The sequence below is a fragment of the Corythoichthys intestinalis genome, chromosome 21 (assembly GCF_030265065.1).
Source record: "Corythoichthys intestinalis isolate RoL2023-P3 chromosome 21, ASM3026506v1, whole genome shotgun sequence".
In the NCBI taxonomy this organism is placed as follows: Eukaryota; Metazoa; Chordata; class Actinopteri; order Syngnathiformes; family Syngnathidae; genus Corythoichthys; species Corythoichthys intestinalis.
The window spans coordinates 20814230-20838648 of NC_080415.1; the positions used below are offsets into that span (position 1 = coordinate 20814230).

Here is a 24419-nt window from a genome sequence, read left to right on the forward strand (position 1 = left end):
TGAGAAAATTCAACTAAGGATTCTCACGAGGTTTAGAGAGAAACGAAACTGATATGATCTTTGCAGGTTTTATTTGTTTCTCAAATACAGGAGAGTTAATGTACAGAATGACAAAGAATATCATCAAGAACTGTACAATATTTACACACCCTTTTCCTCTTTTATGGAAAATTAGATTGTTTTCAAAATAAGTATGCACATACATCAAAATGATAAAAATGACATGACTATTTCCTCTTTAAATATTACCTATTTATACTCCTTCTTCCCACACCGGAACTGGACAGTTGACTTCTGTTTTTTTTTCATTTTTTTTTTTTTTTCATCTGCATTAATGATGATTGAACTGAAGCACAACAATGTAAATATTCAAATACACTCCTCCCACTCTGCGCTTTCCTTTTTAAAACTATTTTACACCCACTGTATTTGATACATTATGCCGGTCTTAAATGTCTGTTCTTGCTTGTAGAGGGGAAGACAGCTTGGATATGTGGGTCACGATTGTATACCGAACATGTGGACAGTAAAAAGTATTTAAAATGTTAGGGCAGCAATCCAGCGCTTGTTAAGTTAAAAACCTCCTCATATAAATAATAAAAATGTGTTTATATATTATCACACTGCTGAGTTGTGCTGCCCTTCACATAGCACAGAATGAGAGAGAGAGACAGAAAGAGCATTTCTTAACACATCTAATGGTACAAGTCCATTTTTACGCTGCTCACGGCACACTCCACACGCAGTGTAAAAAGCATTCTCGCCCTCTTTCAGTCTTTCCCAAAGCCAACACTTCATGTTAGTCTTTTCAAAAAAATAATTTATGTAAAAACTAAGCAGTAATAGTTTCTCTTCAAGCTATTGTCTTAATGACGCGCAGTTAACGAGATGTTAGTGGCTCCTCTGTGGACTTGGCGTTGCTCGTCGTTTTCAGACCTCTTGTCTCCTTTGCGTGGGTGGTCAAGTTCCTCTTGACCCCAAGTGACCTCTAATCCAGCGGGGTCCCCGCCTCAAAACGAAACACTTTTCTTAAGTCATTGTTCAAGAAGAAGAAAAAAACGAGGCTACGGTTCTGCCAACCCGCCTCAAGTTCATCAAGGGCTTTGAAAATACGTCCTCAGATCTTTGAGATTTGAGGAAAATTGATGGGTTGGGGGCATAGGGGTCTGTACAGTAGGATCCATCATGTTCATTACTTTTTCTTTTTCATATCCCCCGACTTTAATTAATCTCATCCCTCTCAGGCTTTGGTGCTGAGCGTGAGCAGCTCGATGAAGGAGCCGAAGAGCGTGTCCAGCCAGCTCTGGTTGGCCATACACTGCTGCACTACCTCTTCCTGGCCTGGGTCCTCGGCCGCCTGCTCGATCGTGTTGGTCTGCGAAAGGTGGTGTGAAAAAAACAGACCCTGAGACTCAAGCACACGCAGTTTGGTTCCACAAGACGAGAATTGTCTGAGCTTACCTCTTTCTTGCACTGTAAGAAGGTGTGGTATTTATAATGATGTAGAGAGTGGTAAAGACTGTAGATTCGGTATGAATCAGATGACAGTTTAAGGTCCTGGAGAAAATCAGTTTAAGATGGTACATTTGTCAATCTTTCCATAAAAAAGACCACACAAAAGTGTATTAGGCATGTGCCGGTTACCGGTTTCAAGGTATACTGTGGTATGAAAACGTCACATTTCCAAAACCACTAAAATTTTACGTCAAACCGTAGTTGCGGTATTAGCTACTTTTGAAGTCCCAAAAATGTAGCAAGAAATCCATCGCTTGGAATGGCAGTGCTCACCCATCCCCTTCCAGTTGTTGCTCTGTTCTGTGACTGTCAGTGACACTATACCTAGGCTTTTTCCCCGCTCAAAAAAGGACAAAGTCGCTAGTATGGGAGTACTTCGGCTACCGAAAAGAAACAGACGGTCATGGCTTAGAGTAGGAAGGACAGTGCAGGCGACATCATAATACAGTGATACCTCAGCTCACGAACATAATTGGTTCCCAGAAAGTGTAAGGCGAAAAGTTCGTCTTCCGAACATTTATTTCCCATAAGAAACCATTAAAATGAGAATAATCCGTTCCCAGGTCCCCATAAAACATAATTTTCTACTAAATAAGCCTTAAAACTACACAAAAATATACCTTATTTTCTTTAATGTCTTCTTAGGCTTAACACTAGCCTGTGGTGGGGTCTTTGTCAGTCCCATAATAGCAAAAGTACACTCAATATGGTCCAAAATGTCTATCAAACACAAAACACGTCCGCACTCAACGAAAGGGAGGGGACGAACTGGGACGCCGTGAGCGTGCGTCAGCTTCTCGTGGCGCTGTTCGACCGCGTGGTTTGGTTCGTCCGCCAAAAACTAGTTCGTCAGCAGAGACTATATGCTCGCGAATTTAATGTTCTTGAGGCGAAAAGTTCGTGAGCTTAAGCGTTTGTGAGCTGAGGTATCACTGTACGTCACTTTACACAAAATTTAAGGTAAGTAAACGCTGTCATGAACGTTTCCCACCAGCTACGAGAGTTCACACTCAAGCTGGTTTATTGTGTCTAGCAATGGTAAAACAAATAGTATGACGTAAGCTTGTTACCAAGGCAGATAACGTGGCTAGTTACCATGCCAAAACGGCTAACTAGTTTCCTTTCTACCATTAGCCTACTTTTGTTAAAGTCTTCCGCCATTATAACCATCTGCCAATTTGCAAATATGTTGTGAAAAATAAAAAAATCCTGTTCAACAGAAAACAGTAATTTTTTAGAGCTATAATTACAACACTGTCATACCGTGAAACCACAGTATTTTTGCTTATGGTTATCATACCGTCAAAATCTTATACCGGCACATGCCTAAAGTTTGCTAAAATACATTTTTGAAAACAGATGTTCAAGATTAAATGCAAATTCAAAGCCGAATACAATTGAAGTGTACTCATTCATCACATACCACTAGTGGTAAGCACACCACAGTTTTGAAAAATTACCATTTTAACCATATCAGTGGTACAGCAAATTACCATAGATAACCAAATTAATACATTATGTGAACAGTTCCTATTACGCATTTTTTTGTTTGCTTTGCAAGAGAAATGAATAAATACTGAAGTGCTGAACACAGTAAATAGAGACAATTTGGTACTGATCCAAATGTGGGTAGTTGGGCCTTGACAAAAACCTTTACATCTTTCCATAGATTAAACATGTACTAAAACGTACCTTGTAACTGTACTAGTTGTTGGGAAAAATAATTTCAGCCTCTTAACAGTAAATAACACTTTTATCTTACATAGTAATGATCAATAATTTTGCCATTTTTCCTGAGATGTTAGGGGCCAAAGAAGACACTCATTTCCTGCTATTTAAATATTTTTCTTTAATTTATTGATTATTTACATAATTGTTAGCTGCAGCCCTAGTTAAAATATTAGCAACGAGTCGACAAACCTGTGGTTTAGGCAGGATTTTCTTGACTCGGTTAAGGGTTTTACGGTTGTAGGCGTCGCCGCTGAGCCGTACCCTCACCACTCCTGAGTCCAAGGGGTCCACGATGATCTGGGGGTATGCATGCACAACCTCCTGAAGAAGCAGATGCACCCAAAAAAATTAGAAGTTGCAGCTCACACGGCAGATTTATACACACTTCCCTATTTGAGAATATTCAACACTCACGTACAAGTTTACACACAACCTGGAATGTAATTTGTTTATAAATTACATAAATGTTGTGTGTAGTTGACAGATATGATTAAAGCACATTTGTCTGCAATTCCATCATCAAGTACCTGGATACCTGAAGGACAGTTGAGCACAGATTACCTGATGCTGAGTGCTCATGCTGACTCTCCTTAACAACCTCCGCTTCTGTTCGCTCAGGATGCTGTCGATCTTCCTCATGGGGGGCAGGTAAAGCTCATCTGCCGGCCAGTCAAGGAAGTGGAGGTGTCATTAGTCATCATACGCAGAGCTGCCACTCGCTTTAATAACACAGGCTGACCCGTAGCGGCTCTTCTATCTCTCCTCATTCTTTCAACAGATTCTATTTTCGTATCGTACGTCAATAAATATAACAGCCTCGCTACCAAAGAGATTATGGAGTTCTGGATTGTCATTGCTGTTTGCTTGCTAGTCAGCTGGATAGCACAAAAGATGCCAGATCCAAATTTTGGGGGTAACCAGCCATGAATTTCAATGACAGTAACCATACTACTACTACAAACAGTATAACACTAATGTAAAAGTACACTTATAATGATAAGACAGGCTATTTTTTGTTGCATGAGTTTATTTGCCGTTTCTACATAATTCTTGGTCACCACATTTCAAATCTGCAATCAGTTGTTTTCTATACGCTTTAGTTTTAATGTAATCAGCATTTTTAATATTCTTAAATTAGTGGCATTTTATACAGAATAAAACAAAAAGCATTTATATATTCTGCACTCCATAGTTACCTAATTTTTTTGTTGATCATTGAGTCATTTTCTCCTTTAGTAATTGACATTTGACTACAAAAACTGTACATTTAGAGCCAAAACTAAAAAAAAAAAAGTTATTTTATTTTTTAGTTAATTAAATCATTTCAAATCAATGCAAAAAAATTTTGTCAAACAATTTTTCTTTAAATCTTGCAAGGTCCATTTTTTTGTGTTTAGCTAGCAAATAATTTTGCTTGTATTAAGTAATATTTCACACCCAGTTTTGTTGTACTCTATGATATCATCCTGTACAGCTGTTATACTATTTTACTCATTATCTGTCATAGATCTGTAGATAAAGATTCTCATGTTGACAATTTATAAGCCACATTAAACAGCATCTACTGTACTGAATTTGCTTTAATTATTGTCGATGCGCTTCTGGTTCCATGCGATGTGCATTCTGTTGCCTTGTGAAAAGTTTAAACAAATCTACTGTAATCTAATCTAAGGAGGGAGCAAGCGACATTCTTACCGTCCGTGTCCTCTAAGGCTTGGATCATGTCAGGGTCCAGAGCTGTGCTGACGAGCATTTCCACGTAGCTGCGGAACATTTCCCTCATCGCTCGGTTGTTTACGCCACCCTTCACGGGCACTAGGTGCAAGAAGTGAAAAGTAATTTTCATCTTAAATTTTCATTTAAGGTTACTAGTAAATTAATAAAAAAGTCAAATGCTTACTTTCATTCTCACTGGCTGCTTCATCCGATGAATCCGAGTCGGAAGAGGAAGGAGCTTCCTTTAGCCACTTCTTCCTCTTTTTGGGGGGCGGCTCCGCCTTCACCTTGGCAGGTTTTGACTTAGGTGGGCGCTCTGGTTTCTCCTTCTTCTCTGGTGCTTTCCTCTCGTCCTTGGTCTTCCCACGTTCTGTAGTACGTTTCTCTGCTTTGTCCTGAGGCGGTTGCATTCGCTGCTTCTCTTTTTCAACCTCTTTCTCTTTCTCTTTGGCCTTGGCTACCGCAGCTGGAGCCTCCTTTTTCTCCCGTTGTTCTTTTGCCGGCGTTGGGGTCATTCTCGATTTTTCCTTCGTCTCCTTCTCCCGCTGGCTGGGTGGAGTCAGTCTCTCTTCTTTTGGTGGAGCTTGGCTTGCTGGTGGGGAAGCCATTCTAGGAAAGGATTGGCGCCTGTGACGCATTGGGAAATTGCATTAAAACACCCAATGATTAGCAATCATATTGTGTTAAAATAGAAATTGAGAGCAAAAATCTCAACTTCCACACCAAAAGACTTGAACAGCTTGCACTGATTTTGCATAGTTATCCCTGCCCACTTAATTCCTCCACCATTGTTGTGTGGGTTGAAGAAAATCAAATTTGTTATACAGTCTGGATAACAAAGATAAGTACCTGAGGGCAGGTGTTGCCCTGCGCCACGGTCTCCTAGAGCAGACTCTGACGTAGTCCTTTTTGTTAACGTTCTCCAAAAACTTGACATAGATGCGTTGGTAACGTCTTTTGGCATCTCCAAAGTAGCCGAGATACTGAGAGAAGAAAGAAAAATAACAGTCAAATGGCTTCCCCCCCAAAGAAATGTGTGGTTTCCTGAGTTTAACTCACATTGCTTGTGGCACAGAACTGCCTCTGCCCATCTTTGATCTCTGGGCTGAACTTCTGCAGCAGGGCTTTCTGCACCCTCCAGATGGGTGGAGGCTCACGACCCGTCTGCAAGGCCAACTAGCGGAGAACACAGGTATTTCATAGTGTATATGCTCTTGTCAAATGTTTACATATTGACAAGATTACGTACATTTTCACAGAATAATAGCCATTCGGCTCATTCTCAAATTTTCACATGCGTGTACCTTAAGTGTTCGAATGTCTTCCACCCGCACAACAAATTCATCCCTCTCCCTGAAGATCCCCTCCCCACCACTCTCGCTGTCATCCTCTTCGCTCTCTCCCGCGATGGCCGCGTCTTCCTGCTTCTGAGCCAGGTGCAAGTTGGTATTCTTTGGAGGTGGGCGCTCTTCTTCGGGGGAGGCAGCGGACTCGGGGGATGGTGTCGGGGACTCCTTTTGAGGAGACGGTTGAGCGGGAGGATGTTGAGCCAAAGAAGTGGGAGGAGGAGAAGAGCGGGGAGGAGGAGAAGTGTCTGGCAGAGGAAAAGTAGCGGTCAGGGGAGGTGGCGGTGTCTGAGATTTGGCAGCCGTGGGACTCGAAGGTTTCAAGTCGTTCCGTTGTTCCTCTGCCGTGGGGGGAGGTGAGGGCAAGGAGAGAGGAGGAAGAGGGGAGGGAGCTGGAGATGATGAGGCTGAAGAGGCAGGAGAGGGGGGTACTGAAGGAGGGTGGGGAATTGCTGCTGCAGGAGGAGGAATCTCCGGCATGGACGCTGAAAGAACAGATTTCAAGGATGAGAACCATTTGACAGATCAATGAAAAACTGTATAAGCACCGCATTGTATTCAAATTAACATAATCAGACAGTCTGAGCGATTTAATGATGTGCCAACTGTTGATTTAAATGTGTGCAAAAAACCTTGTGGTAAATACATGATGGCATCTGCTGCTGCCTAAAAATGCTAATTTAAACACATAATTTCAATACAAATAATCACATCATGATTTTGTAAAATGTATATAACAATATTTATTTTGTAGATAAGGAAATTGTAGCTAGGGAAATACATCAATTGTGTAGTCGGTACTAGTACTAATTCAAATTCTCCAATAGCACACTGATATCAGCCTGACATAAAGCTAGCTTCCTTCTTGTAGAGTACGACCGAGCCAGTTGTGTGAAAATATTTAAATTTAATAAATATAGTACCACAATAGCAGACTGCGAATTATGTTCTAACAGATGCATGATAAACTGGCTTAGCCAATGACTAAGCCAGCAGCTCTTTCAGTTGTAGTAGCAGTGGTTTGGCAAGAACTGGATTTCCCCAGCCCTATTACCCGTTAACTCAAATGTAGCTTGAAAATGTATCGCTTGATTTGTCCTGCCACAGCTTTATTTTAATACCAAAATACCATAAATGGCAACTGATATGTGTGGCAAGACTGCCATCTTAAAAATCTGCGATCATACTTATTTATGTGAGTGCTTTTGTCACCTCTGGATATGAGTGAGTGAATTTTTCTTTACCTTCAAGCTCAGGGGCACCTAGCGTCTCCAGCTGCTGTTCTCTCTCCTCCATCATATCGCTCTCTTCATCCCCTTTGGTACTCCTCTCGTCGTCATTGTCTTCATCCTTGTTTTCGTCTGTGTTTTCATCCTCTGGCTGGAGGACACAGGGTTCATTCGGCTGTGGTTGTGCGTGGGGTGTATGAATGTTAGTCTGAGGGCTAAGGGTTGGGGGCTGCAATGAGGGTGTCAGAGGGGAGTGAGACTGCTGTGGCTGTGGAGGCGGAGGAGCTATTGAATGATGGATGTTCGCAGTTAGCTGAGGAGTGTCATACAGGGCAGAAATTGCTGAAGAGATGCTTTTCTGGAGATCTTGGTTTTTTCCGACTGAGTCCTCCTCATCTGAGGAGAATGAAGGCAGGGTTTCCAGGTTCCTCTTCAACTCGTCCTCCAAGCGCTTAGGGCTGGGGCAGCTGCCCAGGGCGAGACCACCATTACCTTCACCATCCCCAAAAGGAGGTGGTGGTGGGGGTGGAGGAGGTGCTGGAGATAGGGGGCGCAAGCCTGATTTACAGGGGGAGGTTTCACCATTGTCAGCTTCCATTCCTGGGGAAATATCCAACCCTGGGGGTCTCTTTCCTGTCTTAAGGAAATCCAAGAAAGAAGCTACCAAACCAGCCTTGGACTCTGAGTCCTTCTCGTCACCCTAGAAAAAAATAAAATCTTAAATTACTCAACAGAAAAGTGAAAAATATCTTTCAATTCAACAGACTAGCTATTATTGACTAATGGATCTTACCCTTTCCTGCAGACCGTCCTCATCGATTCCTTCATTCATCATCTGGTTTTTCTGCTTATTTTTATCCTGCGCCCTGGTGCTTTCAGTGCTGCAAGGGCCAGGACTCAGCCCGATTGAAGGGGCTGAGCCTACTGAGCCATCAGACAAAGCAGGGTCTGTACCAGACAGAGAGTCTGTCCTCAGCAAGGCATCAGAGGAGGACATGGGAATTGGCAACTTGATCTATAAAAAAAAAGACAATAAACTATTTTCTGCATACTTTTGACGAGAGAGTGCCAAATTGTTTAATCGCTCATGAATGCTTATCCTTTATTTTGAGATTTGTACTGAATTAACTAAAACAGCTTAATCTTTTTAAAGCGATGGTTTACAAACTGAGATCCTCAAACCCCCATATTTTAATAACCCCTGTTTTAAAGATACAAACCCACTCACCTTCAGTGGTGGGATCGGTTCATGCTGTTGGGGTTGATGATGGAGCGGCTGTTGCTGATGGTGGTGTTGGTGGTGATGATGCATCTGGTCCTGCTCCTTCCCGCTCATTTCCATGTACATATCCTCTCTCCGACCTCCTCTTCCTCTGCTCCCACGGCCACGACCCCTGCCTCGTCCCTCCACATTGAATCCCCCTGCTCCACCGCCAACTGTTCCGCCCATCTCACCCATCATTCCTCGTGGTGTGTAGGGCTCAGGCATTGGGCGGATGCGAGGCCTGCCTCTGGGCCGTGGGGGGCCCTCCCTCTTAGGTCTAGTAGGCTTTCGGCCTCTCTTCTTAGGGCCATCTTGAGGCATAAGAGTGTGTGGACCTATCGGTTGGTAGCTAGAGGCATGGTAGAAGTCAAGCTCACCCATTAAAGGGCTGAGAGATCCACTTCCTCCTCCTCCTTTCCTGCAGCTGGACACCAAATCTGGCAAGAGGTCTGGAAGTCTCCGGCTGTTCAATCTGATGTCAGCAGGCTGGTCAGCTTTGTCCTCATCATCTTCAAACTCGTACTCTTGGGCATAGCTTTTCTTAGGCAGTGTGTTGGGGTCTCTGCGCTCCTTTAGGAGGTGAAAAGAACTAGACTTGAGGAGCTTTTTCGGACGAGATGAGCAGAAAATCGGAGATTGGAGACCACCAGAAGCTGCTCCTGTGCTTGCCCCTCCAGGACCGGAGGGCAGCTTCGCAGCAGGGTTATTAGGTCCAGCATTATTAGAGCCCATACCCATAGCTGGGCCCTGGGACTGAATTAAACCGAGCTGTTCAGTGTTAACAGTGGAGGGCAGCTCATGGGTTTTCAGGGAGTCAAGATCCAAAGTCATAGTGTTGTTGCTCGGTTCTTCCAGGCTATGACAGTATGGCTCATAACCCTGATCTCCATGATGACCCATCATATCATAGCCAGCTCCACTACCTCCGCCTGGTCCACCACCACTCTGTCCAGCTTTCATTGTGCCCATACCCTCCTGCCCAGTATGGCTTTCATTCATCTCCTCCTGCACTGGTCCTGCACCACCAGCACAACTTGATTTGTAATCCTCTGCACAGAACATGTCTTCCATGCCTGGAAAAAATGAGCGGTCTTCGTCTTGGAGAAGGGAGTCAGGAAAGCAGATAGAAGTTAGTGGAACAAAGCGGTTACTTTGTTGGGTTTGGTCTGCTTTCTCCACTGGGCTAACAGTGTCAAACTGGTGCTGATCTGAGCGTTGTTGGTCTAATTGGCTCTGCTGGGGGGTGAGTTGAGACGGCAGTGGCTGCTGCGTATCAGGCTGAGGTTGGGGATGGGTCGGTGCAGACTGAGAGGTTATATGGTGAGGGTGTGGGGTCTGTGGCTGTGAGTGAGCATGGTGAGAATGGGCTTGCTGGTGTTGAGAGCTAGCATGCTGCTGTTGCTGTTGTGGATGGTGCTGTGAAAGGTGGTGCATGTGAGATGACGTGGGCATGGCGATTTCAGGCTCAGAGAGGAATGAATGGAGTTCAGGGGCTGAGTGGGGCTGCGGGTGATGGTGAGACGGGTGCTGCCTTTGCTGCTGCTCCTGCTGTTGTTGTCTGTGGCGCTCACTGCTTCCTCCGCTTCGTCCACTGCGTCTATCCTCTGAAATTGCTACATCTGAGCTGGAGGTCTGCGAAAGAGAGCGCTCCAGCATGTCCAAAGATGAAACAACTGAGCTTTGTTTGACCTGGCTCTGCTCGTGTTGATGTGACGACGGTCCATGGTTGTAATGAGCCGCTGCTACCTCTAAAGCCTGCGACTGGAGTTGCAGCTGGAGCTGGGTTGTTTGGGACTGGGCCTGAGCCGGATGCTTCGTCGAACCAAGTCGTCCATTTGCACTTTCCATCACAGCTTGCTGTTGGCCAATGGAGTGCTGCTGCTGTTGGGGGTGAGAGTCGATCTTGTGATGCTGCGGATGCGAGTCCATCTTGTGGTGCTGCTGATGTTGCGGGTGGTCCATTTTAGGGTGTTGGTGTGATTGATGGGAGTCCATTTTATGGTGCTGTTGATGTGGCCGGTGAGTGTCCATTTTGTGATGTTGCTGTTGATGCTGTTGATGTGTGTCCATCTTGTGGTGCTGTGAATGTGGTTCCAATTTGTTGCGTGTTGTGTGGGACAAGACAGACTGGAGGAGGTGTGGGGGCTGATGGGACTGATCTGTGGGGGAGTCCATAAGAGACGCAGTGCTTTGAGGTTGAGAATGCTGAGGCTGGACCTCTGGCGTTTTCCGTGGATAAGGGATTTCAGCACGCTCCTTTTTCTGTAACTCCATCTGATTGTGGGGTGGCATTTGCGAATGCGAGGACACATGCTGATTATGGGAAGAGTGCTGGGGAGCGAGGGAATGTTGTGTGTATGGGTCCCCTCGCCCATAGTGGACTACAGAGCCCAAGTTGTCATGGTGAAGTAGGTGCGAGTGCACTTGTTCAGCACTGCCTCGTCCACCATTGTTTCTGCTACTCCCAACAGGCCTCTCATTTCTTTGCTGTTGTTGGTGGTGATGCTGCTGCTGCTGCTGCTGCTGCTGCTGTTGTTGCTGTTGATGTTGCTGCTGTTTCTTCAAAGACATCTCCAGCTGACTGTCTAGCCCAGAGATGGACCCTCCAGAGGTTGCATTACCTACCCCAGAAGAGGATGTGGCACTGTGGGTGCGTATGACACTCTGGGGATGATACCTTTCTTCTGAGGACTTTCCCATATCATAGCTCAGCCCTTTGCCAGCATCAGATGTTGGTGGCGCCGACTGAGGCTGTGGTTGTGTTTGCTGGGATGTTTGTTGGGGCTGCTGTTGGGGATGGTGGTGAGTGGCCTGGGGAGCAGGACTCGCCTGTGCCTGCAGCAAGTGCTGAATCAAGAACTCATCATCATCATCTACTTCTTCTTGGGATCTCTGAGAACCAACACCGAGCATTGAGGTATCGCCCTTTGTTTTAGAGGAGGTGGCGTGATAAGACTGAGATTGGGAGCTGGGACCTCTTGTGTCAGGGTAGCCTTGTGGGGAGCTTAGGAAAGGCGGAGACAGAACTGAGGAGATGTATTTATTAGAACCAGCACCTCCAGGAGACTGCGTGGGACATGCCGGCACGGGGGAGTGCAGCCCTGGGCGGATAATGCCAGAGTTTCCAGATGGGGATGGACTAGAATCTGGAATATGATAAGACCCTCCTCCACTACCTCCTGCACCTCTCTCACTTGACATACCATTTCCTGCGGCTCCTCCTGACCCAGAGTTTCCACTTGCTGTACCACTGCTGCTTCCTCCCCCAGATGCTCCACTGCCTGATGAACCACTTGATCTTAAAAGCGCAGGAGAATGGCCTGGAGCGCCATAACCCAGTGACGGGCTTCCAGCTCCACCCAGAGAAGAGGGAAGTGATCCATAAGCGGAATCTGTTCCGTATATATCAGTGGGGTATGACTGACTTCGCCCTCCTAAACTTCCATAGCCTTTTCCACCAGTACCTGAGCTCAGGTCTTGGGCTTGTGGAGAACTGAAGCCGCCATAGGACTGAGCTAGGTGAGAAGTCGGGGGCTGATTTGGAGAATATGACTGAGTCTGTTGTTGAGGTGGGGTCTGACCAGTAAGAGCAGATGTGGGGGGTTTTACAGGGGGAACAGGAGAACCGTAGCCAGAAAGGCAGGATTTGGGAAGAGATTGAGGTGTTGAAGTGGATGTGGGAGGGGGCTGTTGCTGCTGAGGGGCTGGGGGAGGTGGCGCTGGTTGAGTGGGGGGTTGCTGCCTTGAGGGGGCTGCACTAGAGCTTGAGGTGGGGATTGAGTTTGAAGGGTGAGCCCCAGGAGTGGCAGAAGATGATGAAGATGATGAAGAGGTAGAAGATGCAGAAGGAGGTGTGAGAGGAGTTCTTGAGGATGACGCTGAACTTGCAGAGGAGTAGCCACTACTGGAGCTGCTTTTGGTACCTTTCCCAGCAGAGGAGGAAGAAGAAGAGGAAGATGAAGAATATGGAGGCTGGATGATTGGCCGATATTGCTCTGTACGAGACGAGGCTTTGTGGTCAGATGAGGGGCTCTGGTCACCCAGGGGGCTGCAAGAAAGGCCAGCATGTCTGTGATGAGTGGCTATTTGTTGGTACCCTGCCCCTCCACAGCTGAGGTAGTGCTGGAGGGAGTGGGCAGCGGAGGACGAGAGCTGCGGCTGGGTTGGTGTTGGCCTCTGGTAGTGTTTGATTACACTATCCTGTCTGGGCACGGCCCGCTCCTGAGCTGAGTTAGACTGGGACTGGGACTGAGCTTGGGGCTGGGCTGAGGAGAATACTGAGGCATTATACAGCTGGGAGGACTGGTCCTGGAGCTGTGATGACAGAAGGTTGAACTGATGGGACTGCAGGTGTCTAGCAGAGGATGCCTGGGCTGATGTGCCACCTGTAGGGTCTTGACTGCCCCTATAGGCGGCTGCTGCAGCCCCCTGGGATGACAGTAGTCTGTCAAAACCAAGACTAGACTGGGAGGGAGCTTTGATGTGTAGTAAGGGATCATGTGGGGACAGAAGACCATTAGATGTTGGGCTAAACGTCGGTGTGTCCTGAAGGGAAAGCGAGGCACCGGGAAAGGAGCGGCTGGAAAAGGATGCTGGGTGCTGATAGGCTGAGAGAGCAGAGGAGGAGGGGAAGGAGCCTGAGCCAGGAAGAGCTCCAGAAATGAATAATTCTGGAGGAGCAGGTGTGTGCATCGCTGTTCGGTTGGGGGGGGCAAAAATACAAAAGAGAAATTACTCAAAATCTATGCAGTTATCTACACAATGCAAATAAAAATGACATATGAAGCTCTGGGTTCTACTTTACATATTTACATATACAAAAAATATAGCACATACGTACAACACAATGCAAGCAGAACGATAATGCAATAAACTGGAGAATTTTTTTTTTAAATCATGTTGAATGTGGACCATATTTCAAAGTCAACATATGAAGGAACATAGTCCCACCTGTCTGCCAGGATGGTGTGCGAAACTGGGAGAGTAAGGAGGAGGCGGAGGGGGGAGCTTGGGGACCCCGAGACTCCAATGCCGAAATCAGATTCATAACTGAAGCATCGGGGGCGGAGGGGCTGGCATGGTGCAGGCCAGTGTCAAACAGCCCCGAAAGACCTAATAGTAGGACATACCATTGAAACATGCTTTTAAAATTATTTGAATACTTTGAAGACAACAAAAAAAAAACCCACCATAATTCTTAGAGATAATGTATTAACACAATCATTATTAGTGACTGTCTTCATAGCTTTGTTGCCCATAAGTGTCGTCAAGCAAAGAAGGAGCATAAAAAGAAAAGCCCAAGATTTGATAAACTGTTCATACTTAGATCAGGCTATGCTAATTCCAACTACTCTCACAATAAATGGCTGACAATGCCACAATGTAGCTTATGATATAGTCCTCGGACCTGATCCATTTTGCATGGCGACTATTTTTATTAAATGCGCACAGTGCTCACACTTATCAAGTCAATGTCTCCGTAATGGATTTCACTCCCACTTGTACCCTACAAACTGATTCAGCAGTGAATTATTTTCACAGTTCGTTTAGTGGCATGTTAAAAAAACTGACGTGATATAATCGTGCTTAATATGACTGAGGCAGAAATCTCATTACATCGCAGGCAAACTGACTGTTCAGGGTTTTAATTACTTTTATTTGAAATTAATTAAATTGTACATTAAATTTTGTCACACTTTTCAAGTTAGGAAGTATATGGAGATGTATTTATTTTGTTTGTTTTCTGTTAAATTGAATAAGGTTGTGCAAAATTTGAAAGCACGCGTCTCGATTTGCATGGCTGGTCGGCCACACTAATAATTCATTCATGTGGCCCCTAATGTTGGGGACACGGTAGGTATGACATTTATCTCACCCAAACTCCGTCCAGCTGCTCCCCAAGCCCCGCCTTGGCCGGAGCTCCCTGGGTGGTGATTGGTGGCATAGCCCTGCAGAGGGTGTGGGGTGGCGTAGGCTTGGCGATGGAGGAGCTCAGACTCAGGGTGGGATGATCTGGAACTCCCATATACAAGACTAAGAGGAGGAGGAGCGGAGGATCATTAAGTGTCATTAATTTCAGAGAACATTTGCATAAATATCAGCTGGTACCAAAAAATGGTGACAGACTCCCATCAAAATCTCCCATCATTCGTGTGTGTTTAAATCTCAGATCCTCACGTCAGCAAGGCACTTAATTCTATTGCATCATTAGCTATCATTCAATGTCATTATCAGAAGATCAGACTTAACAGTGACATTTACATTATTCTAAAATAACTCTGATGCTATGGGTGTATTTCAAAAGGCATGCAAGTGTGACTAAAAGGACATGCTTTAACTGAACATGCACTGGTTGCAGGCAGATCCCTTGTTAACATGTTAGCAATTGTGCTTGCTTGCTGAGAGCACTGTGCACAGCAACGACGAGAGCAGAGCAGACACACGGCCTTATGTGTGCGCAAGGTCGGCATTTCGGGGTAAAACTAAACCAGATTAGTGCACCACTCCACAGTCCGCTCTCACAATTGATAGAAGAGACTAGCATTCATTGATCACGTTGATGTGGCTAACTGGGTGCAAGCGATCAACCTACATAAAATGGCAAACCTCACCAAAATGTTTTTATTTTTGACATTACTTCGCGTCTGAAAAGGGACACAATAGCGTTTAGAGCTACAGTGTGGAAATGTGCTGAAGCGGCTAGCTGAAGTGATGCTAGCAGGCCGCAATTGACTTCCGTTCAAAATTAGCTCGTATGCTAACGCAAAAGGTAACAGAGGTCTCAAGACTATTCCAGCATTTTTTGAAGGTATAGAGACGTCGTCACAAAAGTATTCACGGTTATGATCAAATAATCAAGTCCCCTTGACCTTGCTGTTTTTATTCTAACAATCAAATTTGATTAGAATGGTACAATTTCATTATGCAAATGAGCCTTGCTACTAACCCACCGCAAATCATCTCCAATCATGTCTGGGGCCAAATGCTGCTAAACAATGTGGGTATTTTCATAGCATTCACGCTAACACTAGACATTTTTTCTTTACGATGCACCATTGAAGACGGCTCCAGAAATGCAGCCTCCAATTCTTTTTGTTGATGTCTGTCAGGAGGGGGCTGCCGAAGAGCTTTTGCACCATTCGAACCCATTTTATTTATTTATCAGAGCATGTCCAAGCCTGTTAGGTGAAAAAGCTGTGGATAAACCATCACCACTTCTCATCCACCATCTGCTCCATCCAGGTCTACCTAAAATCCACTGTCCGTCTGTCAATCACATTCGATTCAAATCCCCCCCAACCTTTTGCTTTCTCCACCCCGCCCACCCCCACGACACGCACACCGCTCCATTGCTGTTGATAATGTTATTACTATGCAACTCTTTGGGATGACAATGCATCGGCGTTCCGAGTGCGTGTGTGGAGCGTGAAGTCAATGGCGATAGTGTGTTTACACACGGTGCCCTGCCATGTAGGCACTGATGCATGCATGCACATTGTCTGGCTTGTGCCGATTACCTTGCTTTGGCCGATCTCTCGTAACTCCATCCTGCTCCAGCGCCCAAATCGCCAAACCCTGTTCCCGGGTAATTTCTATCCATCTATATGGGGAGGACAACCGTGTGCGAAAGCGACGTCGCAAGGGGGGGAGGGAAAAAATCCAGTCTTTCCCGTGCTCCGTTTCAGGCTATTTTCCCCGGTTTCATAAGCAAGTCCTCCGGAGTGGAAAACAGCATATTGAAAGAGAAATGGAGGGGAGGAGGAGAAAGCTGGATGAAAAAAGAGGGGGGTCTACGGGGCTATAATCCAACCACCTCGAAAAAAGACCGTCTTCCTCATTTTCCTCTTTCCACGTTTATCATTTCCATGAAGGTAGTCCAAATCTGGTCCCGCTCATGATGAAGATGTCGCGGATTTGGCCGCCAATGGGCGAAACGCTGACGAACATTTGATTTCCAACGCGTCCCCCTTTTTTTCTCTCTCCTCTCTGTGGTGCCTCCTCCCCTTTCTTTAGGCTAGTTTTTTGGGCTACGCTGCTAGCGCCACATAAGAATACAGCAAAGGACGGAGGAGATAACCCTGTTGATAGCGAGCGTCTCCCCCAAACATTACGCAGTCGACGAGCGGAGAAATGCCTAATTTAAATGTTCGTCCATTTCATGCAAGAATCCACCGACACGGAGCACCCCTCCTCCTCCTGTCTGTATGCTAACAGCAAGCCGCAGATGCTAGCTGTCAGGAACGACGCATACGAATAAAAGTGGCTTTATAACGCCCTTATTAAATGCCAACCACCCGCATTTTAACCTCATGGTATTTCACCTATAAGCGACTATATATCGAGGACGCAAATTAATGGTTAGAAACAATAAACCGAGCAGGGAAGCTTGAAAAAAGCAGGCCGCGTTTTTTTTATATACATCTTTACTAATTTTCATCCGTAGACGCCATATTTGAAGGCGGCTCTCTTCGTCCTCGCTGGTTCTCTCGGCTTCGCCTCCGTGATGACTTCTCTTTCTTTTCCCAACGTGTCTGCTAACCAGCTCGGCATGCTTTTCCACATTTTCGCCTCTTTGTTAAGCTAATGATGCAATTGATACCAAACACAGAACAACGCTACGCAGCTACAACGTGTTGTGGTAAACATTTGCACCTGGACATATTTGTACAGTTTAACAATCAAATTTTGAATTGGTTCTTAACAGAAGCGACAACATTTCCCACACTAGGATGAATACAATGGTCCATAGTGACAAAGTGCACTGAAAATATGAAGAGTTCAAACAAACAGTACAGTACACAAGCTATTTCTTCAATTTGGTCTGCATGTCTATTCTAAATGCAGGTCAAATGTACGCCAGTAGATGGTAGCACTGGAGCAATACCAAGTGCTGATTGACCAAAACAATAGGAACACCTACACAGAAGGTGAGACATAAAAGGTCCTTCCTGTCCATCGGTGACAACCAAATATATAAATATAAACCTATCGTTCAATTTCAGTGGTGTGCCATCAACCCTAAACAGGATCAGCACGGCTAAAAATAAATGTACATCCTGCATTGTAATATTGATTCCATAAAATTCTTAATTTATTCCCAACAGTGTCATCTCCAAATATCAGTCTCCCAGATGGCTGCATTGCTTCTAGTACATTAATGTGGATGTCGCATTTTCTTTGTCCAATCAAATTTCATGCTCCATGTGCTGTCATGCCAATCTACTTGCCTAAGGCCTTCAATAAAAATGAATAATGTTGCCGGTCGTTGTTAGTTAAACTATGTTAATAATTGGACTGTTTCAATCCAGCAATCTATGCACATTAATTTAATTGGCAGGCATTTCTAGTAAGTGTGATGTATAGTGTTTAGATTCTTTATGTTGTTATGATATCCTCTAAAATATTGTTTATGGACAGCTGCAGCTTTTGTACATGACATACTTCCATGCTGTTATATATGCCCTTTTATGTATAGTGTCTATGATTTCTAATCTATGATTCTGACAGTATCATTGTGACTTTAATCAATTGTTTTTTAGGCAAGCACCCACTGAAGGCCAGGTTCCAAATATAGCTTGCCTTGGTCAAAACAGAGTAACATGCCTTGAAAATGTGTAGTGTAGTATAGCAACATCACACGACATACGTATTATCATCGGAAAAGCAAAATTAGTGTTGTAAATTTTTGCTACCTGAAGGTTCAGTCTATAACTAAAATATTACATACATGGTTTTGTTTTATGATGGGAAAAATGAGACACTTATCACACTGTTGCTATAATTTGTGTCGTAAACAGTTGTAACATCAGATTGGAAAAACAATCTTGATTCAAAAATATGCTTTAATACTGCCTACCAGTTTGCCCGCAATCAATAGTTTTCTTGCTAAAAGAAACAGTTTTTTTTTTTGTTCAGGAAAGTGCCACATAATTTTAAATGTCACATTCAATGCTAATGCTAGTTTGTTGGTTCAACAAATGCTAAGCCAACAAAACCACTGTAACACAAAATCAGGATCTCCAGCCTCCTTTTGGAAAAAGCCCCTCTGTCAGCTCCCCTGCTGAGACTATTTTAGATGCATTAGGGGGTCTTTGTAATGCACAATGTTTGCCTCAAAAGGTCTGTTATCAGCATATTCATTAAGCAGACTCTCAAAACAAAAGAAGAGGAATTCAAGTGTTTAACAGTCCTTGAATTAAAGGGGTGGGAGTACACATGCATGAGGATAAATAAAACAAAAGCACAGACCTGTAGAAAATGGGAGGTTAAATTTTAACATTAGAAGTTTAAAACAGGTACAAAAGTACACTGGAAAGTCTGCACACCCTTGTTTAAATGCCAGGTTTATGTAAAATAAATTAAAGAAAGACAAGATATTCAATGAGCCTTTGATTAAGATTAAAATTCAACTATCATCAAAGTGATTAAACCCTGCAATTCAGCGGGGGAGTGTAGACTTTTTATATCCACTGTACTTTTCCCACGTCTGAGCTGCCTCTACATGACACCGTCACACTTCAGAACTCTCCCCCGCCCCACCTAGTCTAGGCCATCTCTCCTCTTTTCGTGTCTTATATAGCAGATGTGCACTTGACCGCAAACTCTTGCAAGCACGCTCCCGACACACCGCAGCTGTTCTGTCAACATGCCAGGCTCTGACGAAGCTGCACCGGCATCATGCCAGGTTATCAACGCAGACGCTGGCAACTGGTGAGTTTGGATAGCTTCTGAAATCCATATAAATGTGTCGTTATAGCTACATTTGGTTGGTATTTCCGCATCTTGTGGCGAACCATGTTGTGTTTAGGGTTCCATAATATAATATTTATGCATGAAAACCATAATACAGACTTTTTGTCATGAGTAGATGGTGTCTTTACTCATTCCATTACGGAAAAGAACTTGCCACCACATAAATTTGTATTAATAAAACAGAAACAGCCAAAAGTTGTCAAACAAATACAAAGTGCAGCATTGGAGAGAAATAAAAAAAAAAAAATCAAAATAAATGTACATTGTAGTAACTCAAATGAGCTTGTTTACACTGGTTTGTTACATAACAAATATGTCTTGAGAGGTATTAAAAGGTTTAAAATAGGCTTTGACATGAACGACCTGCCCTGCGCATTCGAGGCTGCCGTTTCGTGTTACATCCACATAAGGGGCCGGGGATATTTGTTGCATGTGCACGTGCTGAAGTGATTAGTGGTGTACTGTTTACTCACGTGTTATCACTTTATGCACATAAAAGTACATTAAGGTACTAACAGTACTAATCCTTGGTGGAGATTTAGTCATTTTAGAGATGGTCTGATGCAAATTGAGTTTAGGCAACATTTCAAGTGCTATATGTCCTGTGTGTTATAATATTGTGAGTCATACAGCATGATGTATAAATTCAAAATGTGATTAATATGTCATCTGGATTTGTATTCAGTATCAGAGAGAAGGGAGCAGTGGAGTGTAAAGACCTCCTAGATGCCTTCCATGCCTGTGCAAAGACCCTATCTGAAGGATCATGACATATGAACAGTAGGTAATCTCTCTCTGATATGAAAGTGCAATTATGAATGTTGTGTTAGGGCGTCCTGAGTAATAAGTGAACCAAACAAATTATGTGCGTGAATATTTTTCATGTTTTTAGATGGAGGTAAATAAACCTTTTCCTTTATTTAAATGGTAATTTTTTTAGAAATATTTTTTATCTTGTGTAATATTTATTTTTTTATTCCATGATTTTTCTGACAGCTTCCAGGAAGACGTGGACTGAACCATCTGAAAAAATGCAGAGTGGAAGACATGTCTGTGCAATTGGCTTTCATCCAGCAGCGTTTGTAAATACTGTTATTACTGTATTTTATGATGATTGACTGTCAACGCTATATTTCTATGGACCTATTTTTCAATAAACTAAAATGACTTCAAAAGCACACTATTATTTCCTTTAACCCTTTAACATTGGACGTGTCGGCGGCGACACGTTTACGTATATCATCTTTGATGCCTCGTCACGCTGTAATTACCCACGTGCCACTGGTTGGTCTCATTTGACAGTGCGGAAGTTGAAGTCCACGCCCGTTTTTACTTGAAGTCAATTGACCAAGTGAAACGGGAGATAATGTCATTTGAGTTCAATAGTTTTATTGCCCTCATAAATAATCATTAAAACACTGCATGGACCATGTATTTATGTCCATATTTCCATCATTTCTTGTCCTTTTTCAAAACCCAAAGCGCCACAAAAGACTACATATCCGAGGAGCCATTGTGAGGTCACGAAGAATGGATGTAATGTGAACATTTTTAATAAATTGCCGAGCCGAGGCACCAGTTAAGGAGAAGGAGGCGAGGTAGTGATATCCTCTAAACCCTTTTTGTGTTAGATGATATATATGTATTTATAAATATATTTTTTTCACTATTTTGCACTGTTGGTCTACTGTATATAACCTGTTTTAACCATAGTATGTGTAAAGGCCAAAAACACCTATGATCATACCTATTGTTTGTGTTGAACTGTCAAATATAAAACTATTCAGTCTTATTTTTTCTGTTGAATGTTTATCCTAACAAGGTGAATAAATATTATCAAGCTTCAAAACGGTTCGTCGAGCATGTTTGGTTGTCAATGGGACATCAATATTACAAATTTTGACAAAAGATTTGGGAATTTTTTTGTCTTTTTGGGTCCAAAATGTTCATTATAATTAGTCAGTGAGGAAAACAACAGTTTGGACATGAAGGTTATGGTGTCCTCAAAAAAGAGATCCAACCAGGCCATTGTGAACAATTTTTTCTTTTAAATATAAAGGTAACATCAAAGGCATGCAAATTCGGAAGAAATAGGCTCAGGTGTTAAAGGGATAAATAATATACAAGTGTTATAAGATCATGTGTAATACAGTACTATGTAATGCCCAAAGTTGATGATGAATGAATGTAAATGAGTGGTTGCAGTTTTTAGGTCAATATTGTACGCGAGCTTTTCAAGATACCATCAGAAAATATGAATACAAACAAAGACACATTTTATATATTATGTGAATATCCTTGTATAGGATTGATGCAGTATCTTCAAATTCAGTTCTTTATTATCTTTCCTTACTTGTACAATTTAATTGCCATCATTGTTGAGCGGCTTGAAAATACAGTAATTGTCTTTTTCCTGTTTCTATTTCAGCTGCATTGCTGAGGCAAATCCTCCTGGCTGTATGAGAATCACCCAGCTTGGCACAGTTGAAACGAAGCTTTGGGGAATTATCCGCCCACACAAAGCATTTCAAATTGAGATCTTAGCACTTTCACTTTTGAGGCGATTCTTAATCTGTCCTACTTTTTTTTCCTTTTTTTAAATTTTTGGGTGAAATCACCAAATCTTTAGTTTTACATGTATTGTAAAAGTAACTGATTATCGCAGAGCTACATAAATGGTACACATTTCCAATAAGACCATTATTGCCACTTGAAAGTGCCTCATTATCCTGTTACAATACTGTACACCAGAAGGCTTTGTAAACTGAAGTGCCAGGTGGAGGCAGGCAGTTTGTATTCACAATAGCGTAGGCAGTGTTTTTCAACCGGTGTGCTGTGAGAGATCGTCAGGTGTGCTGCGAGAATTTATCCAATATCGTGTTTTTTCTTCTTCTTTTTTTTTTTTTTTTTTTTTTATGTCATCGGGCGGACTTGCAGTAGGAAGGAAAGAGTAGGTAGAAAGTTCTCGGACGTGTGCAGATGAGCGAGGTATTGCTCATGTAATGTTCAAAAACTGCTCGGATTTCTAGCCATCAGCCACCTTGGCTGTCTGTGACAATGTGGTCCCCAGCACGTCTACTATACATCATTTGATTAGACTCGTCAAGTGTCGATATACACGAAAGTGTCCTTTCTATTTTATCCATTTGTGACGACCGTCAATCCTTCCCATGTGTTGTATTCCTACACATTGTCGAGGACAGCAAGGTGGCTGATGGCTTGAAATCCGAGCAGTTCTTGAACGCGACACGAGCAGCTCTCTAACAGCGCCATGGTGCCAAGCAACCTTAAACGTCATCTCCAAACAAAAAACCCATTGCTTCAAAACAAGTCGATGGACTATTTTGTTCGCCTTTGTGAAAACACAGAGAAACAGACTGTTTTGAGGAAAAACTACAAAGGTACATGAGAAAACCCTCAAACCCAGTTAACTTGTTGCTGAACTTGTTTCTAAATCCAAAAGTCCCACACAGTGGCAGAGAAATTAATACTACCTACCTGCAAAGCCATTGTAGACGAGATGCTCGGCCCTGATGCGGTTAAAGACGTTGCTAAAGTCCCCCTTTCTGATAATTCCCAGTTTTTCAAGCATAACTGCAATAAAAAAAATAAATACGGAGAGAGACTGAGAGCTGTTGAAGAAGATTCCTGCCAGGATATCGGCTTTGTGTTCATCTAAACAGGCTCATGTTTCCCACTGTGTAAGTATAAATCCTGAAATTTTTTTTTTTTGTTAAATAGGGCCTATACTGTACAGAAAGTAATTCTGAAACATTTTTGATTTTTTTGGTTTGCCGTGGGATTTTTTCCAATGTAAAAACGTGCCGTGACTCAGAATAAACAGTGTTATTTCTGACATTTGTATGAATTTCTGAAAGTCTAGGAAATATTGCATGTTTTTTATTATTTATATTTACGGTTGTACATACAGTATATTGATTGAATTGTGATGGAAAATAGAACTTCAACCGTAGGAGACATTTATCCATATACAGTCCCTGACAACAGTCTTGTCGCTTATCCATTTTGTAGAAACAATTGCTAATAACCTGACTTTTAATCATTCAATTGGTTTCAGAAATGGCTCATATGAAAGCTAAGACCCTCCCAAATGATGTTGAATGTACAAAAATATATTTGTTTCACTGAAAAAGATTTATCATTTAATGAAGACATAAAGGTCAAATTTTGGCAAGACAAAAGTTTTGTCGTCTATAGAAATTAGTGTGACAATTGAACAAAAAATGGACTTCAAATACAAAAATATGTTACATAACATAAGCGAATTAAGTAGTGGTGCTGTGTGATCCAAATTTATTATATTTTGTATGACTTCCATGGGCTTCGGAAAGGATTCATACAATTTATTGATGAAGTCATCAGGAACATCACAGAAAGCAGTCTTGCATGTACCTACCCCAGACATGCTCAATGATGTTCAAGTCTGGTGACTGGGCTGGCCAGTCCTGGAGGATCTTGATCTTCTTTGCCTTGAGGAACTTTGAGGTAGAGATTGAAGTATGCGATAGAGCACCATCCTGCTGCAGAATTTGTCCCTTTTTATGGTTAGGAATGTAAGAGGCAGCTAAGATTAGTTGATATTTCAGACTATTTATATTGCCTTCCACCCTGCAGATCTCTCGCACACCCCCATACTGGATGTAACCCCAGACCATGATTTTGGTAATGATGTAACCACCAAACTTCACTGTTTTCTGAGTGAATCTCAGATCCATGCGGGCTCCAGTAGGTCTCCTGCAATATTTGTGGCGACTGTGGTGTAATTCAATGGAAGTTTCATCTGAAAAATTCACCTTTTGCCACTTTTCCAGCGTCCATCCTTTTGACAGGCTGTGGGGCTTGGCA

General features: G+C 43.2%; 1 protein-coding gene and 1 long non-coding RNA gene across 3 annotated transcripts; one reads left to right on the forward strand and one right to left on the reverse strand.

Moving 5' to 3' along the window:
• Positions 1 to 64: 64 nt before the first annotated feature.
• prr12a (proline rich 12a) lies at positions 65 to 17231 on the reverse strand. The gene is made up of 15 exons (XM_057825468.1): positions 16319 to 17231; positions 14677 to 14834; positions 13752 to 13913; positions 8766 to 13495; positions 8331 to 8552; positions 7553 to 8237; positions 6267 to 6793; positions 6022 to 6138; positions 5812 to 5945; positions 5147 to 5589; positions 4942 to 5061; positions 3808 to 3905; positions 3436 to 3567; positions 1462 to 1557; positions 65 to 1375 (listed from the first exon to the last, which is right to left on the reverse strand). Exons 1-15 carry the CDS (start codon positions 16399 to 16401, stop codon positions 1241 to 1243), a joined length of 7842 nt encoding a protein of 2613 aa, XP_057681451.1. The 5' UTR covers positions 16402 to 17231; the 3' UTR covers positions 65 to 1240.
• LOC130909245 (uncharacterized) lies at positions 16623 to 21510 on the forward strand. 2 transcript variants are annotated; one of them, XR_009061718.1, is made up of 4 exons: positions 16623 to 17439; positions 19381 to 19511; positions 20239 to 20333; positions 20550 to 21510. It is a non-coding gene; the product is annotated as an uncharacterized LOC130909245 (long non-coding RNA). The 2 variants fall into 2 exon arrangements; XR_009061717.1 differs by having other exon boundaries at positions 16623 to 19511.
• Positions 21511 to 24419: the final 2909 nt, after the last annotated feature.

Bases quoted from the DNA above. Each gene is read 5' to 3' on its own strand.
- prr12a (XM_057825468.1), bottom strand. From the start codon at position 16,401: ATGGATAGAAATTACCCGGGAACAGGGTTTGGCGATTTGGGCGCTGGA. The intron at 8,553-8,765 runs GTGAGTGGGTTT...TTTTTTTTATAG, and splicing joins AACCGATCCCACCACTGAAG to ATCAAGTTGCCAATTCCCAT. The intron at 5,590-5,811 runs GTACTTATCTTT...AATGCGTCACAG, and splicing joins AGGGCAACACCTGCCCTCAG to GCGCCAATCCTTTCCTAGAA.